General features: G+C 43.1%; 1 protein-coding gene across 1 annotated transcript; it reads right to left on the reverse strand.

Moving 5' to 3' along the window:
* Nucleotides 1-4747: 4747 nt before the first annotated feature.
* On the reverse strand, nt 4748-17614 carry LOC120043880 (smoothelin-like protein 2). Its single transcript, XM_038988484.1, has 8 exons — nt 17117-17614; nt 8739-8883; nt 7605-7847; nt 7045-7090; nt 6772-6966; nt 5482-5596; nt 5006-5157; nt 4748-4874 (listed from the first exon to the last, which is right to left on the reverse strand). Exons 1-8 carry the CDS (start codon nt 17612-17614, stop codon nt 4748-4750), a joined length of 1521 nt encoding a protein of 506 aa, XP_038844412.1.
* Nucleotides 17615-17917: the final 303 nt, after the last annotated feature.

A 17917-nucleotide genomic window follows, 5' to 3' on the forward strand; every position in this document is an offset into this window, starting at 1 on the left:
AGGCTACAAGTCACTTGACCTGCAGAAATAAAGGATGCGCTTGATTTCCTCGAGCGGTCTCAGATTCAAGCGCATGCAGATAGTCCATAGAACAGACAATTGGTGGAAAATATTCTAGCCAGACCTGATGTAAATCGAAATGGCAATTGAAGGGCATATGCGAAACTGAATTAATCTCATTCAGACAGGTTGGGGGAGAAGATATAGAGAGATGGAGGTGGTGATCTAAAGATGACGAAACTGCAGCCTTCACAATTACATTTACTCTGTAGGCCTACCCATTCACATTGTTCAAACCGTGGTTTATCTATTTTACTTGATGTGGATAACTGCTCCCTTGTAGGTTTTGGGAATTGCTACAGGCAGCATGGGTTTCTTCTAATTCTAATGGCCAATTACTGCACGGACATATAGGTGTCTAAATATCAGAGTTATGTAGAGTATAGGAAGAAGTGGGTCAGTTCACAAACATTTCCATTTTAAAGTGTAACTATTTTCAGTCCGTCCTCCATTAGTAAGAGGTGGACAGTAAGAGAGTAACAGGGTGGATCATAAAAGTAATAGGTTGGACAGTAACAGGGTTGACATTTTCAGGCTTGAATCAGCCAGAACTTTCTATGTGACTGTAGGCACATTGGGTGCAAAAAGAAAGAAGATAATTCTGAAATGGAGCATTCCCACAGGCACTCCTGCCGGGAGGCATAACATATGACTGCGACATTGACCTCCACCAAGCAAAGACATTTATTAGTAAAAATTATGAACCTGCCAAAAATAACGTAAGGGTGTACGGACCGACGCTGGAAAAAAGAAGCAGGTACTCCCCGTTTTGACCATTTAATGTGGGACAGACATTGACCATGAACAGAACCCGGTAACAAAATGACAAACGAACATTATTCCTGAAGTGGAGAATAGAGCTGGGGAGGAAATGACACAGGTGATTGAGTCCAGGTGAGTCCAATAATTGCTGATGTGTGTGACGGGGGAAGGCAGGTGTGCTAATGCTGGGGAGCCTAGCGCCTCCGAGCGCCAGGGAGGGTGAAAGCGTGAAAGATGGTTTAATTGTAACAATGCACAGGCCATGTTATGATGATGGTTCAAGAAAATGTTTTGAATTATGAAATTACCAATTAAAAGTAACCCTGTGACAACTTGATTAAGCTTTTGAATATGTAAAACTGCATAATCACACATTGAAGTGCAGAAACAATACATGAATCGATTCACACACATGGACACACCACGTCATCCATTCACACACACACAGGGAAGTAGTTAAGTCATCAGGAACAGCAACCGTGTGCTATTGGACTTTAATGTCCTCTGACAGCTGACATATAGTCCACATTCGTGCAATGCTGTAACTTTCAATATTAGTTAGCAGTTGTGTGAATAGGACGCTCTGGCAGGAACAGCATATTTGTCGTCCATGTCATGAGTCTACTATCACGGAACACTGGCCGCATGCCTACTTTATAACTTTCCCAAACTTTAACTGGCCAATGAGAACCACATATTAATAACATGCAAAGCATACATGGGAAACAGCCAATCACTACAGCAGTGGCGACCCGTCATTCAGGGCAGGTGGGGCAGCGGAATTATGAATATAAATTATAGATAAAATGTATCGGTACTCATCGGCCATTGGACATAAACATTACACAACAATTTGGAAAATCGCAAATTCAACAATGAGTGGTTTGGAAGGAATCAGTGGCTAACTGCAAGCATTGCAAAGCAATCACTAGCCTGCTATTCAATAGAGTGGGTGTGTGGTCCAAGTCTGGGTTTAAGGGTTTCTTTTCCAAGCTTAAAAGGATAAACATTCAACATTGGCCGTGTTTTCAATAATGCATTACTTCTGCTGCATTCAAAACAACTGGAAACTCGGAACTGGAAAATCTCAGACATGAGTTCAAGACAATTGTGAACTTTGAAAAAAACTAGCTCCGACTGGGAAAATACGTTTTGTACGGTCATCCAACTCGGAACTCCAAGCAGGGAGCTCGGGCCTCTTTCTAGAGCTCTGACCTGAAGATCACTGACGTCATGATTCAACATTGTTTTTTTTCCAAGTTCCCAGTTGTCTTGACAGCACCATCAATCCAGAGAATGACAAAGTTTGATGACAAAATTTGCACACGAAGGACCGCCGCGGCACCTTCCTGTTAAAGTGAGCACAGCACAACAAGGTGAGTCCAAAAATGTCTTGTATGCTGCTGCATAAATTATGTAATATGCCAGGGAGATATGTATACTGTAGCTAAGAAAGTAATAGTAAGTGTATGTTGTGTAGTAAGCTGTTAGTAGCCCATGTGCCTCAACCTAATAATTTGGTCCCTTTTCCCCTCATAACTTAGCCTACTCTTCTGACTTAGTGGTGCACATTTAGCCAATAGAAATGTCATAATCGAATGTTGTAAGAGCTTTTATTGTCTGCCTATACGCCCCCTTTACTTATCGAACGGTTCTGACTTGGTGTACAGGGAGAATACTGTAAGAACGGCCCATGTTCTGAATTCTGCCGCTGTACATTTCAAAAGTGCTAAACAAATATTTATATTGACTACGTCCATCCTAGCTCGCTCGTAAATATCTTAATCGAAATTACGGATTGCCTCTTATCAAATATAATTTTATTTGTCACATGCGCTGAATATAACAGGTTTAGACCTTACCTTGAAATGCTTACTTACAAGCCCTTATCCAACAATACAGTTCAAGAAATAGAGTTAAGAAAATATTTACTAAATAAACTAAAGTAAAAAATAAAATAAAAAGTAACACAATAACGAGGCTATATACATGTACTGAGTCAATGTGTGGGGGTACAGGTTAGTCGAGGTAATTTGTACTTGTAGGTAGGGGTAAAGTTACGATGCATAGATAATAAACAGAGAGTTGCAGCAGTGTAAAATCAAAGTGGGGGGAAGGGGTAGAAGCTGTTAAGGAGCTTTTTGGACCTAGACTTGGCGCTTGCCGTGCGGTAGCAGAGAGAACAGTCTATGACTGTCTATGACAGTCTATGACTTGGGTGACTGGAGTCTTTGACAATTTTGGGGGCCTTCCTCTAACACCGCCTAGAATATAGGTTCGCTTGTTGTTAGCAATGTTACTGTACACTTATTCAAGTGATAATGCCCTTGAAGCTGGTGTTTGGAGGATATATTGGCATGGGTGTTGTTAGGTCCAAGACAAAGTCGGAACTACCAACATTCAAATAAGGATTTAAATATTTTCATTAAAAAACTTTATTTTGATGAATTTATTTATACTATTTCATCCTTCCACAAGATATAGTCCCGACACAAATCTAGAGTTGCAACCCAAGCCGGCTGGTCATTCATTCTATCGGTTCAGTTGCTAGAGACACGACCCAGTCTTTTTGTTCTGTATCTATGGACGCGACCCAGTCATTCGTTCTAAATGTTCCATTGCCATACTGGCTGGCAACATTCTTATCATTTGCTTGCTAGCTAGCCAACAACGGCTAACTTACAGTCACGTCAAACAGTGCAGATAGAATAACAACAGTAGCTGCCTTTGCATTAAGCTGTTTTCTAGTGACATTTATTTGGATACATCCGTAACAATGAGCTAATGAGGCACGATTTCGCCTGGCATAGAAAATGTGCTCTCTTGTCAGGACACTGTTGTTCAGAGGAGATGGCCAACAACACCGCTCCCTTTTTTTAAGGTATCAAACGATGCATATCAGTATTTCCAGTCATGTGAAATCGAGAGCCGTGCGTCCTCCGAAACACAACCCAGTCAAGCCGCACTGCTTCTTGACACAACGCTGGCTTAACCCAGAAGCCAGCCGCACCAATGTGTTGGAGGAAACACCATACACCTGGTGACCGTGTCAGCGTGCGTTGCGCCTGGCATGCCACAGGAGTCGCTAGTGCGCGATGGGACAAGAACATCCCTACCGGCCGACGCTGGGCCAATTGTGCACAGCCCCATAGGTCTCCCATTACACAGGTGCACCTTGTGCTGTGGACAATAAAATGCCACTAAAATGTACAGTTTTGCCAGACAACTCAATGCCACAGATGTCTCAAGTTGAGGGAGCGTGCAATTGGCATGCTGACTGCAGAAATGCTGCGACAGAGCCTGGACTCGAACCAGAATCTCTAGTGGCACAGCTAGCACTGCCATGCAGTGCCTTAAACCACTGCGCCACTCGAGAGGCATGCGTTTTTATATTTTTGTTGAGTGTATATTTGAACCTCTTCTTATATGCACATAGGAAAGATCAATGTAATTCATTTCTACACAACACAATAGTCGTAGTCACCAACTCAGATCTGGCCACTCTGGTACCTATGTTACATCACCGATCCTGCCACCTTTCTTTAAATTTACACCTTTCATTTGCATTGTCTACAAAGTATGCCTTTCAGGTGTTTTGCTAGCTTCATGCTTAATAAACACTAGTTTATAGATCTTGTTCTATTTCTTTTATGATATGCATCCGTATTATACCAATAGAAAATAACTACCAATATTTTCCCCAATTCACTACCTCTATTTTCTAAATGAGGCAAAATAAATCCCCCAAACCATATGCACAGCACATTATTACAGGACCAGAAGAATTCAAATAGAATTCTACAGGCACAATCGTCATATACAGTTATCAAGATTTGAACAAAGTAGGGAGTAGTGCTTTGGTTTGCTGACGACATGAGTCAATGTAACTGGTGATGATAGGGGTGCTCGTCTCTGCATGGGAGTGTCATTCAAACTTCTTGAGGTGGTTGTAGAGGGACTGGACGTAGGTGAAAATACACATAGGGTCTGGTCTGCTACCCATCACCATCATATCCTCCACCTCTATGAGACGCACACAGTCGGCTTGCTCCCTGAGAGAGACAGAAGGAGAGAAAAAAAATATGAACCAATATTTAAAAATAAGGTTTCCAATAGATCTATATTATGATACCGTAATCCACAGAGTAGTACCAGGATCACACGCGCACACACACACACTTACTCTGCTGTGGTGAAGGCCACTTCAAAGTTGTGTTTGTGATTGGCAGGGTTCAGTGTGTTGTAGTCAAACACCAGGGGGAAAAAGGAGTGGACCAGGGCAGCGAATGCCATCCCATCACACCAGCTGGACGAGAAGTTGTGGATGTCTATGTTCTGGTGGAGGAGAGAATGGTAGGAGCCAAATGCAGTGTTACTTCCATGGAAAAACAGTTTAAAACTTGCGTATTCCTATACATTGACTAACGAAGGGCCAAATTTGATGGTAAATCCTCTACTAACATAAATGCATGATTAACACATGGTCCAGTTACGAACAAAAGTGAATGGTATCAGAATATGGAGCCTATGGTGTCTAAAGTCCTGGCAAGGACTGGGATGGACTAATCGCTGGAAACCAGAACCAAATCTCACGTTTGCTAACTAACATTTATATCACATTGTGAACAGTCCGTCACGAGGGACTAAGGCCGGACTCACCTGGTAGCCAATGGTTTTGGAGCGGCACCACTCCAGGAGCATTGCCTTGATGTTGCTAGCGCTGTTGAAACTCTGAGAGCGCTGCAGTTTGTGCTTGGAGCCTGCAGCCTTGGACCTGCAGAGTGGAACATAGAGGTGTTCAGTTGTTTGTGGCTGTGTAGCTCAGTTGGTGAGAACATAGTACCAGCAACATCAAGGTCATGGGTTCATGTATGCACTCATTGTGCTGTAAGTCGCTTAGTTTGCGTTGTTTGCTAAGGGGCATATAAACAGGACCCAACAGTCTGACATATCACACAATAACTATGTTTCCATCCAACTAGTGACAGATTTTCATGCAAATATTCTAAAATCCGCATATAGAATCTTCCTGCGAATCTTCTAAAACCTGCATGAAGAAAATATGCACATTTTCCCATCTGTGGTGTGTTTCCACCAAACAGATTTGTTGTGGATGACGTAGTGCACACAAAATGTACTTTTTCGCTTTAGTTTTCATTTACCAAATAAAAATCTAAATTTCAATGTGTTTCCATCACATTTTTTTACTCTACAGATAGTTATGTAAAAAAAAACTGTTGCGTTAAATAGCGAATGTGCCCACTCTAGTCTTGGTGCGTGCACTCTAGCCAACAGCTCGCAGATACAGTGCGGGTAGGCTAGTCTACATGATGAGATTATTATGGATAAGAGCAAGAATATTTTTCATTGTCAAATGGCAGTCAAGCATCGACAACATGTCACCAGAATAAGACCCTCAATATTTATTGGAAAGGAGCATCAAGCTCATCATCGTGCACTTTCACCACCCTGTGAAGTTCATCATAACTAAATTTAACCTGTAGCCTAATAAACTGCATCATTTCCCAAGTCATAGTGGGAGGACCACACACCATATCATCACGTGATACAAGTTTACTTTGATATGATGGTTATTGTATCAATATTTGCGCATAAAGGAGTTCCCACCTCCATTTCTCACATAATTAATTTTGCCGACACAAAATGATCCCACCATGTCGAACAAACAAATTACCTGTTGGCATTCATAAAATTGTACTGAAACTTCCTGTTTCCATCATCATGATTTTTTTTTAATATGGTATGACTTGACTCACATAAAAACTGTGGATGCAAACATGGTTAATGACAGTGATAATATACATATAGTACAGGGTTGGGGAACATATAACTTGGCTTTAACAATTATCCAATAGGAAGTAATAGTTAGCTACGGTGTGCAAGAGAGACAATGGGTGAAGTCAGGGTGACTGACTGTGCCTACCGTACCTGTCACACTCGTAGGCCAAACTCTCAAACAGAGACCGTTTGCCCTGCATCCCGAGGTTGCGAGGCAGCGTTTGTGACCTCTGCAGCTTCCGCTCCCCACCACCCCCAAACTTGTCCAGACCACCAAGCCTGTCCAGAATGCCAAACTTGTTCGGACCGCCAAAACTTTCCAGACCGCCAAACTTGTCCAGGCTCCTATAGATTATGTAACAATTTACATAATTGTGCTTTTATAGTATGTAATAGTATGTTTCTAGTATGTTAAAGACTGACCTGTCTGTGCCAGGGGAAGGCACTTTTCTGGGTGGTAGGAGTTTTTCTGAGAGCGAGAAACAGACAGACGGAGGGGGGTGGGGGAGAGAGAGAGAGGACAATGCTAACCTGACAACAAAGAAAAGACTAGGAGAGGCAAAGGCAGATGGCACAACACACAATGAAGACCAGAAGACTACTATGCTATGCCTACAGACCAGTTCCTACTTTTACCTGTGGTTGCTGTGAAGCTCATGCTACGGGTAAGACTCGGGCTCGCTGCCTTAACTGCATGTACTACTGTAAAAGAAGGAAGGGAAAGAAACTGACATAGAACTGGAGGTCAGACAAAGAAATGGGGAAGAACAATGTCAGAAACGGGAAAGATCAAAGATACTGTAGCAGTGAGAGAGGAGTCCTTGTGTCCCTGTGGTACTCACCACGTTCACTACGTTTGAAAGGAAATTCTCCTGATGCTTTGGGTTTGGTCTCCTCAAATACTGATTGTCTAGGTGTTTTGGGTGCAGTGGCAGGAGATGGAGGGACTGCAGGAAACTGAGATTGGGCGGCAGAAGACTGACTTGGGGCTGCGGAAGACCTGGTTGGGGCTGCAGGAGACTGAGTTGGGGCGTCAGGGGCCCAAGATGGGGTGGCAGGGGACTGAGTTGGGGCTGGTGTAGTTGGTACCTCGGGGCTAGTTTTGCTCATGGCACTGACAGAGGCATAGGGCGGGGCCAGAGATACAGGGGTGGGGTGCTCTTGCTGAGCTGCATGACTGCTGACTGGTGACCTCACTTCCTGATGTTGTCCAGGCAAACTCTCTGCTTTGGTGAGAATAGACAGAAGAGGAGAAAAGGTTAGCTGGTAGGGTTTAGCTAGAATGCAAAATTTGGTTTGAACTAGAGGGTGACATCAGGTCAGATGGACAGTGTCAACCAGACCTGGGTTCAAACAGTATTCATTTTCTTTCAAATGCTTTATCTGTGCTATTTGAAACCGGACAGGTGTCAACGAGTGTGGCTGACAGACACATACAATATATAAAATGTTACACAATCTAGGCCTACTGCAAGCAACATGATTATGTATCTGATCCTTGTAATAGGCCTGGAGGGGTAAATGTATGTATTTGCACAGGGTCTCTCTCTTTAATGCTGGTGCTAAAACAACCAAGACAAGTCAACAAAGTCAGCCATGGATATGTTCCTTAATTTAACTTTAGATTCTTCAGAGCACATCTCAAACAGATAGTTCATTCAAAAATGAACACAAAATTACCCAGAAGAGCTGCATACAAGTTAAGGAAACAAATATGTAATTTGGGTGAACTATCCCTTAAAGAATAGAGAGCTGAGTCCGGTCCATGTTCTACTCACCGGGACTAAACAGAACATCAAGTGCTGTTTTGGGAGTGGTGACGTCTGCTATTGGATAGGTAGGAGACTTTGGTGTTGAAGCAGGACACTTTTGGGCCAAAGCAGGAGATTGTGCTGGCGGTTTGGGGCTAGTGGGGGAGTCCGTTTTGGTCATGGGAGTGCAGGGAAGATGAGGATTGCCGAATGACGAGCCCTCTGATTTGTTAGGAGTGTACATACAGTAAGAGGAAAGGTGAGAGTCAAAGAAGGAAGAAAATTGTGTAAAAAGATGACTTACAAAATTGTCTACAGCCTGCTTACAAGGTAAGGAAACAAGTATGTTACATGTATTTTACTCACCAGATTTATACAAATAATCCGATCTTGCTTTGGGTGAGGTGACATCTGCTAATGAATGACCAGCAGACTTCACTTCTTTGTCATGTCCATTCTCCAACACAGCAGTAACATTTTCCTCTTCCATTTTGTCAACAACCTTATGTCCCTTTATAAGAGAAACAGAACACACTAAGGTGCCCATTACTTCACTAGAGGCAATCTAAAATAGCATACCATAAAACAAACCTGTACAATAAATGTAAGTCGAATCAGAAACAATAATCAAATCAAGCTTTATTTATACAGCACATTTCAGACATGGTATGCAACGCAATGGGCTTCACAGGGGAAAAAACAATGAAAAAATATATATATATTTATTACACAACAAACATAAGAGGATAAAAAAAAACGAAAGAATAAAAACTGATTGACTAAAAAGCACCCTAACGAAAAGCTAAGCTAAAAAGGTGTTTTTTAAGATTTATTTTAAAAATGTCCACAGATTAGGCCCCTCAGGTCCTCTGGCAGGCTATTCCAGAGCCTGGGGGCATAGTAACTAAAGGCTGCCTCTCCATGCCTCTTGGTCCTAGGCTTTGAGATAGTTAAAAGGCCAGTGCCAGAGGACCTGAAGGACTAACTTGGTACATAACTTAAAAGCATGTGTGACATGCATTGGGGTGCACAATCGTGGATTGATTTTAAAAACCAAAAGAAGAATCTTAAAATGAATTATAAAACTCACAGGCAGCCAGTGCAGAGACCTTAAAACTGGTGTAATGTGTGATCTCTGTCTGATCTTGGTCAGTACCCGTGCTGCAGCATTCTGTATGTATTGCATTTGACCAATGGATTTCTTGGGTAGACCAGACAGGAGAGCATTACCGTAGTCAAGACAGCTTGTAATAAAAGCATGGATGAGTCTCTCTGAATCAGCCTGAGAGAGAAACGGACGCACTTTGGCCACGTTCCTCAGGTGGTGAAAAGCTATTTTGGCAACATTAGTAATGTGGGATTCGAAATTGAGTTCAGAATCTAAAATAACACCTACGTTTTTTTACCTGGTGTTTTATTTTTAATTGCCAGTGAATTAAAATCGAACATTGTGGAACACCACATGTGATATGTATTTTCTTTGAGTTATGTTCACCAAGGTTGACAAACTCTTGAAAGGTTAAATAGGTCCTAAACCAATTTAGAACTGGACCAGAGAGGTCAACCCACCACTCCAGTCTGTCCAGAAGGACATAATGGTCAATAGTGTCAAATCCAGCACTTAAATCGAAGAGTACAAGGACAGAGAGCTGTTATAAATGATGCGGGCACGGCTCATGGCCCTGTACCATTTCACAGACACCAGCCCAAAATGGGCCATGCCACAAAAAAATGGGCCAGAATTGCCAGGGCCGGTTTATGGTCCCAGTCCGCCCCTGAGTTACATCCATCCAGAAAGAAGAATCTGATGGTCCCAGGAATCCTCCATCTAAAACCATTCCAATCTTTATCGGAGTTTTCCTTGATATGTGTTTAGGATCAGTGCAGGCGTCTGTCTTATCACTTGTTCACTCTTAGAAGAGATCCTGATAAAGGTTCTCAGCTCAGCTGACTGCCTCAGTGTCTGTATCTAAGTACATGTCTGTGCTTGCCTTAGTGACTCTGGTTCTCTCTGGCTCGCTCTGTCTAGCTATATCTGAAGTTTGAGATCTCCTGCACTCTACTCATCCTCTATCTCTCTCTACCCTCCTCCGTGAGGAAAGTGGATGATCTCGATCACAACCACTGGATGGATATGTGACAAAATGTTCTCTTTCAAACTTGTTTGAATTTAATAACAGCAGAGCAACAACGACCATAATGTCTTTATGACATGGCCATTATTACGGCTGCAGTACCAAACCCATATGCAGGGACCATTGGTGTTAGCCATAGATCCACCATAGTAAGACTGTGTGTGTGTGTTCAAGTGCAGCACTACCCTCGTGGCAGACGGCCTTTGGCCGGTCTCTGAGCTTAGTGCAGCCAGCCCAAACACCACATCCCAGAGGGAACCAGCAACTTATCAAAGGCCAAAACCAACTGGAATCTGCTACAGGCTCAAAATGTCACCAGGAGCATAGCCTTAGAATCTAGCATAGCCTTAAACGGCCAGATTAGCAAATTGAAAACGGTGTCCAACTTGTGGAAACAAATGAATGAGCAGCTTTAGGTCTTTTAGGTGTCCCAAAGACAAAAAACAGAGCCATTTTGACTCCCCTTGACAATAACAAAATTGGACATTTGGTCCGGAAATTGTATTATTCTTACTGGTCTTTGGGTCTCCATAAGTCCCCATTGTGACTCTGGTCTTTAGTGGCACTGGGGCTCAAAGCGTGGGTCTAATTGATAGATGTGGAGAGACCAGTCTTAAGTCCTGAAGCTATTTTGGATTTGTAATCAGTTCCCCACTCCTCTTCGATCCTAGCATAGCCCCAAACGGGGCCTTTTGAGATCAGGAGTTAGTATTGGGAAAGCCAAACCGTTCCAATGCTATCATTCAGTGCCAGAACTCCGTACTTCACAGCCTGCTGGACTAGCAGTCTCTCCTGCTATCCCCCCATGCCTTTCCTAACTGGCTGCGTCTGCCAGCGATAGAGCCACAATGAGAACCCAGTCAAGTCATCAACTCATAGCAGAGGGACAGCAGAGGCTAGGGGTTAGCAGTAGCAATGATCTGTGTGTGCAACTCACATACCTACTGAATAACTGTCGCTCTCGATCTGTCTCCACGTCTGCTTCTTAACCTCTTTATCCCATACCCTCTCTCCGAATCTCTTTAACTTATAGTCTCTCTCTCTCTCCCTCTCTCAGAAACACGCAACACACAAACATAGTCAAACACAGTCATACACCCACATTCTAACATGTTATTTAGAGTCACAAGGAAATACAGGGTTAGGGTTTCAAGATGCGCACACACACACACGTAGGAGCGCATTTCTATCAGACTGGCTCATTGAGTAGTCAGGGATGAGGAGGGATCAGCCAGGTGATAACAGTGCTGTGGAATGTTGGCAGGGTGTGTGTTTTCAGAGGGGAACAGCTGGCGATCTGGCTCAGGGGGATATTGGCGGGGAGTCGGAATTCTACTTTCCGTCTTGTCAGGACGCTCAATTCAGGACTGGGATTGGTTGGATGAAGCACTCCCTCGTGCTGAAGTGAAGAGTTATGGAGACCCAAAATAGCTCCTTTAGGGCCTCCACATGGTACTTGCTGTGTGTTAGTGTGTGTACCCCTTGTAAGCCTAGCTCTTTATTTGATTGTAGATCCAAATAACAAATTCAAGTGTGTCTGCTCAGTGAGTGATAACGATAGGGGTGGGAGTCAAATAAGATATAACAATACATGTCAGATTATTACCTACCATTTTCCTATCATAACCCTACCAACCATTAATCCTATAATCGTTCTAATAACCAACCCTTCTCATACCCCAAGAGCAGTTGATATGAAATACAAACAATCCAGACCTGACCAGCCACAACCTAAAAGAACCTCTTATCTTCATACTACCAGATACAGTTCATTTGGAAAAAATTCAGACCGCTTGACATTTTCCACATTTTGTTACATTAGTCTTATTCTAAAATTAAATTGATAAAAAAATGGTTTCTCTTCATTAATCTATACACAATACTCCATAATGACAAAGCAAAAACTGGTTTTAGAACAACAACAAAAATACGACATAAAAAATACGAAATATGACATTTACGTAAGTATTCAGACCCTTTACTCAGTACTTTGTTGAAGCACCTTTGGCAGCGATTACAGCTGCAAGTCTTCTTGGGTATGACGCTACAAGCTTGGTATACCTGTATTTGGGGAGTTTCTCCCATTCTTCTCTGCAGATCATCTCAAGCTCTGTCAGGGTGGATGGGGAGCGTAGCTGCACAGCTATTTACAGGCCTCTCCAGAGATGTTCGATCGGGTTCAAGTCCTGGCTCTGGCTGGGCTACTCATTCAGAAACTTGTCCCAAAGTTACTCATGCGTTGTCTTGGCTGTGTGCGTAGGGTCGTTGTCCGGTTGGAAGGTGAACCTTCATCCCAGTCTTATGTCCTGAGTGCTCCGGATCAGGTTTTCATCAAGGATCTCTTTGTACTTTGCTCCGTTCATCTTTCCCTCGATCCTGACTAGTCTGCCAGTCCCTGCCGCTGAAAAACATCCCCACAACATGATGCTGCCACCACCATGTTTCACCGTAGGGATGGTGCCAGGTTTCCTCCAGACGTGAAGCTTAGCATTCAGGCAAAATAGTTCAATCTTGGTTTCATCAGACCAGAGAATCTTGTTTCGCATGGTCTGAGAGTCCTTTAGGTACCTTTTGGCAAACTCCAAGCGGGCTGTCATGCGCCTTTTACTGAGGAGTTGCTTCCGTCTGGCCACTCTACTATAGAGGCCTGATTGGTGGAGTATTGCAGAGATGGTTGTCCTTCTGGAAGGTTCTCCTATCTCCACAGAGGAACTCTGGAGCTCTGCCAGCGTTGACCATTGGGTTTTTGGTCATCTACCTAACCAAGGCCCCTTTCCCTCGATTGCTCAGTTTGGCCGAGCGACCAGCTCTAGGAAGAGTCTTGGTGGTTCCAAACTTCTGCCATTTAAGTATGATGGAGGCCACTGGTCTTGGGGACCTCCAATTTTGCAGAAATGCTTTGGTACCCTTCCCGAGATCTGTGCCGCGGCATAATCGTGTCTCGGCGCTCTACGGACAATTCCTTCGACCTCATGGCTTGGTTTTTCTCTGACATGCACTGTCAACTGTAGGACCTTATATAGACAGGTGTATGCCGTTCCAAATCATGTCCAATCAATTGAATTTGCCACAGGTGGACTCCAATCAAGTTGTGAAACATCTCAAGGATGATCAATGTGGAAAATGTGGAAAAAGTGAAGCGGTCTGAATACTTTCCGAATGCACTGTACATGCAGTGGTGTAAAGTACTTAAGTAAAAAATACTTTAAAGTACTACTTAAGTAGTTTTTTGGGGTATCTGTACTTTACTATTTATGTTTTTGCCAACTTTTACATTACTACATTCCTAAAGAAAATAATGTGCTTTTTACTCCATACATTTTTCCTGATACCCAAATGTACTTGTTACATTTTGACAGGAAAATCTCAATTTCACACACTTATCAAGATAACATCCCTGGTCATCCCCACTGCCTCTGATCTGGCGGACTCAATAAACACAAATGCTTAATTTGTAAATGATGTCTGAGTGTTGGAGTGTGCCCCTTGCAGACTCCAACACCGCCAACGAATAAATAAAATAAAATTGAGCCATCTGGTTTGCTTAATATAAGGAATTTGAAATGGTTTATACTTTTACTTTTGATACTTAAGTCAATTTTAGCAATTCCATTTACTTAATATATTTAAAACCAAATACTTTTAGACTTTTACTCAAGTAGTATTTTACTGGGTAACTTTCACTTTTACTTGAGTCATTTTCTATTAAGGTATCTTTACTTTTACTCAAGTATGACATTTGAGTACTTTTTACACCACTGTGTACATGCTGACATTTCAGCAAACCTTGTAGTGGCAATCTCAGACCTCATTTTCTCATCCATTTATCTATCCCCCTCTCACATTCTTAGCATTGACCTTCACCTCCATCCAACCATGACAGAAACTACACAGTTGACTGTGGTGAGGTCACCTGTGTACAACTTTGTTAACCCGTAACAAGGCTGACGTAAACACTCATCAACCTCACTATACGAGCATTATGGGAATATATGGAGAGCGATGAGGGTGCTGGGAAAGGTGGAGTTGGGTTGCTACTATGTCCGTCTCTTCTTCCAGCCTTTCTCTCTGGCCCCCCCCCCCCCCTCTCTCTGTTTCTATACATCCAGAGTTGCAACATGACGTAAGTTATGGGAAGTTACGTTAGCTGGGAATTTGTGGTGCTACTAAAATATATACTGAAAGAGACACACCCAAACCAGCCCCAATCCAAACATCCAGGACCAGGGCCATCAATCAGGCCCTGGTCCTGCCAAAAATACATGTGCCCTCTTGGGGGGACAGGAGGAGCGGAGAGAGGGGAATGGATGAGGGTACAAACACACAGACAGAAATAAATCTTTGGATTCAATGAGAGATTAGAAGTAGTGTACGTACGCGTGTCCAGTTAGTTTAAGGTGGAGGGTACGAAAAGTACACTTAAAAGTAGCCATGAAAGAAAAATAGATACCCACACAGACTGAATGAATAATAAAACTGTGAGACTCATACACTGTTGAATGCTATCTTCTTTCAATGGGAGGTACCAAAAGACAGACAGTGAGAGGTCCTCTGGATGTCACACTCAAGGCCCTACTGGAAAAACCACCAGCAGAGATGCTACATTGAATGTGTAGAGTTTGGGTGTCTGCCAAAATGTGTGTGTGTGTGTGTGTGTGTGTGTGTGTGTGTGTGTGTGTGTGTGTGTGTGTGTGTGTGTGTGTGTGTGTGTGTGTGTGTGTGTGTGTGTGTGTGTGTGTGTGTGTGTGTGTGTGTGTGTGTGTGTGTGTGTGTGTGTGTGTGTGTGTTATTTAAATACTTATTTTCTGTGTATTTGAGTATTTTCAAATAATATGGCCCGAATCAACTACTTCTATCAGAAGGATTTGAAATTATTTTCAAATACTTATTTCCAAATACATTATTTTGAATACCAAACCGATTTATAGGATTGTATTTGAGTCAGTGTATTTGATTATACTTTCAAAGTGTATCTCCAAATATATTCAAAAAAAGTCTAAATACTTACTTACCTACCCTAAAAGATATTTGAACTCAGGTCTGGTGTGTGTGTGTGTGGATATTCATGAATATGTGTGTATACATAGACTGTTTGAAATAGTTGTTTTTTGGAGTGTCTCCAAATGCAAAAAGTGACATGTTTATATTATATCATTCAGGTAGAGGATGGGTAGCTTGCCCTTGTCCCATTACTGCCTAATGTAGTTACACGCATTTAGGGGTTCACCGTGAAGCTGCAGAAATGCTGTAAAACCTATTGTTATTCTTAGATTATTTTTCCCTTGACATGGTCAAATAACTCAAGCATAGATTGGTTAACTCTTTTTGTAAACTAAAAGCACGGATTGGCCTACAGGTGGCGTGCTATAAGCATTCTCACTTAAACCGTCAAATCCGCCGCCCCGTTTGATGAAGAGAGTCGAAGCTGTGTATGTACTGTAGGTGTCGTTCCTCATGCTAAACAAATGGTAAGGTGATTTCCCTGCATCATACAACACCATTTTCAGTCACCTTTAATGGCCCATTGTGCTAGACCTATTTTTTTATTTTTGGAAAGTGTGCAAAAAAAAAAAAAAACTGTCCTACTTGTTCGAAGGACAAGTGGCTAAAGAAATGCACGCCAAGCCCTGTAGCTGATTCCACCATTAGCAACAACTGGCTACTAGAACTGAACCGATGGACATGGGGCAATGACATGTGGCATGTAAACCTTTTGTATATGTCCTTAGAAGCTGTGTGAATATAAAGTCACTATAACCTTAGATGACTGCAACAGACCAGTTGGTGGCACTAGAGAGGTCATTGGCACCAGTGGCACCATAGGATACTAGAGCAATAACTAGCAATCAAGTGGACTTTGTCTCACGCAAATTAATGTTAGATGAGATACAAATTATGCAGATTAACAATGTGAAATATTGCGATTAGTATATCTGTATAATCACATATTGTTGCCCTATTATGTGGTCTGAACGTAGTGAAAAGTGGATATTTTATTCTGCAAAATGAGAAACAGGAAGTCCTGCCACTTGCACAGTCAGTGTATTACAGCTGTGAAAGTGTATTGAAGTATTTTGGAACGCTAATGTGGATTGTACCAATTAAGATTTATATCAGCATGGTAATGCTTTCACTGATTGCACATACAGGAAGATAGTTCCTACATGATAGAGTGCTTGCTTTGTTATCCAACTGATCTTGTGTCCTTTCGGTATCCTGTAAACCGAATATATTGCTGCTCACAGCTATATTTCATTAGTACCGCACTAAGACGAGAGCTTTAGAGTGAAGGACCAGGGGCAACACTTTCCCCACTGAGAGACAACAGATTTACAACTTAGCACTGTCTCAATCTCTCTTTCTCACACACACACACACACACACACACACACACACACACACACACACACACACACACACACACACACACACACACACACACACACACACACACACACACACACACACACACACACACACACACACACACACACACACACACACACACGAGTGAGAGGCTTTCAGTTCTCCCAGATGACATTCCCTTGCATTCTACCAAATTATACTAAAATAGGACAATATCTTCTCCAGTAACAATGTAATACTCACATTAGACATGCTGATATCCCCCATTGGCTCCCTGCTGGAGAGAGAGGCTGATGTAGAACTAGAGGCATCAGAACCAAGACCAGAAGAACCAGACTCCGACAGTCCAGAGGGGACCGTGGTGGAGGGGCTCCCCTGGCTTATGTTCCCCGTCTCCTGGGACGAAGTCATGGGGATCCATCCCCTACCGGCCGTCTCCTCGAGGGCGCTTCTGTCCACCACTCTTCCCGTCAGACCCTCCATCAGGCAGGCCAGCACCTCCAGCTGGCTCCGGAGCTGCAGGTTCTCCTGCGTCAGCCGCTGAAGAGCCTCGTACAGGGGTCCCTGTGCCCGGCACACCTCGTCCACTCGCCGCTCCACACCCCGCTTGAAGGCGCTCACGTCCACATGCACCTTGCGCACCGCCGCCGCCAGTGTGGCTTCAAAGCGGCCCAGTGCCTCGCACACCGTCTTGTCACATAATTTGTCCCCGGCAGCCAACACAAGTGTAGAAGTGTCCATGTCCCCACTAGCAACAGGAACCCCCAGATTACAGGAAATGAAGTGGTGGGTAGGTTTAATGGACGGTGGCGCCAGCTCTACTGTTCTTTCCTCCTCTTCTCCGTCTCTCCCACGGTTTCTCCTGCCTGAACTGCTGAAAGGAGGTGGTGAAGGAAGGAATAGATAGGTCTCCCTCTTTCTCTGTTGTTTAGTCCACAGAGAGGTCTAAAAGGGGGAGTTTTAGGTGTTCTATAACCGTTTCCCAGCACAGTTAGAAGGGTTTTAAAGGAATGTCCTGGAAGATAGATTCCTAAGCAGCCAAGC

The sequence above is a fragment of the Salvelinus namaycush genome, chromosome 3, assembly GCF_016432855.1.
Source record: "Salvelinus namaycush isolate Seneca chromosome 3, SaNama_1.0, whole genome shotgun sequence".
NCBI lineage: Eukaryota > Metazoa > Chordata > Actinopteri > Salmoniformes > Salmonidae > Salvelinus > Salvelinus namaycush.

Bases quoted from the DNA above. Each gene is read 5' to 3' on its own strand.
- LOC120043880 (XM_038988484.1), bottom strand. From the start codon at position 17,614: ATGGACACTTCTACACTTGTGTTGGCTGCCGGGGACAAATTATGTGAC. The intron at 8,884-17,116 runs GTGAGTATTACA...TCTCTTATAAAG, and splicing joins GGGATATCAGCATGTCTAAT to GGACATAAGGTTGTTGACAA. The intron at 7,091-7,604 runs GTCAGTCTTCTG...TCTCGCTCTCAG, and splicing joins CAGGTCTTCCGCAGCCCCAA to AAAAACTCCTACCACCCAGA.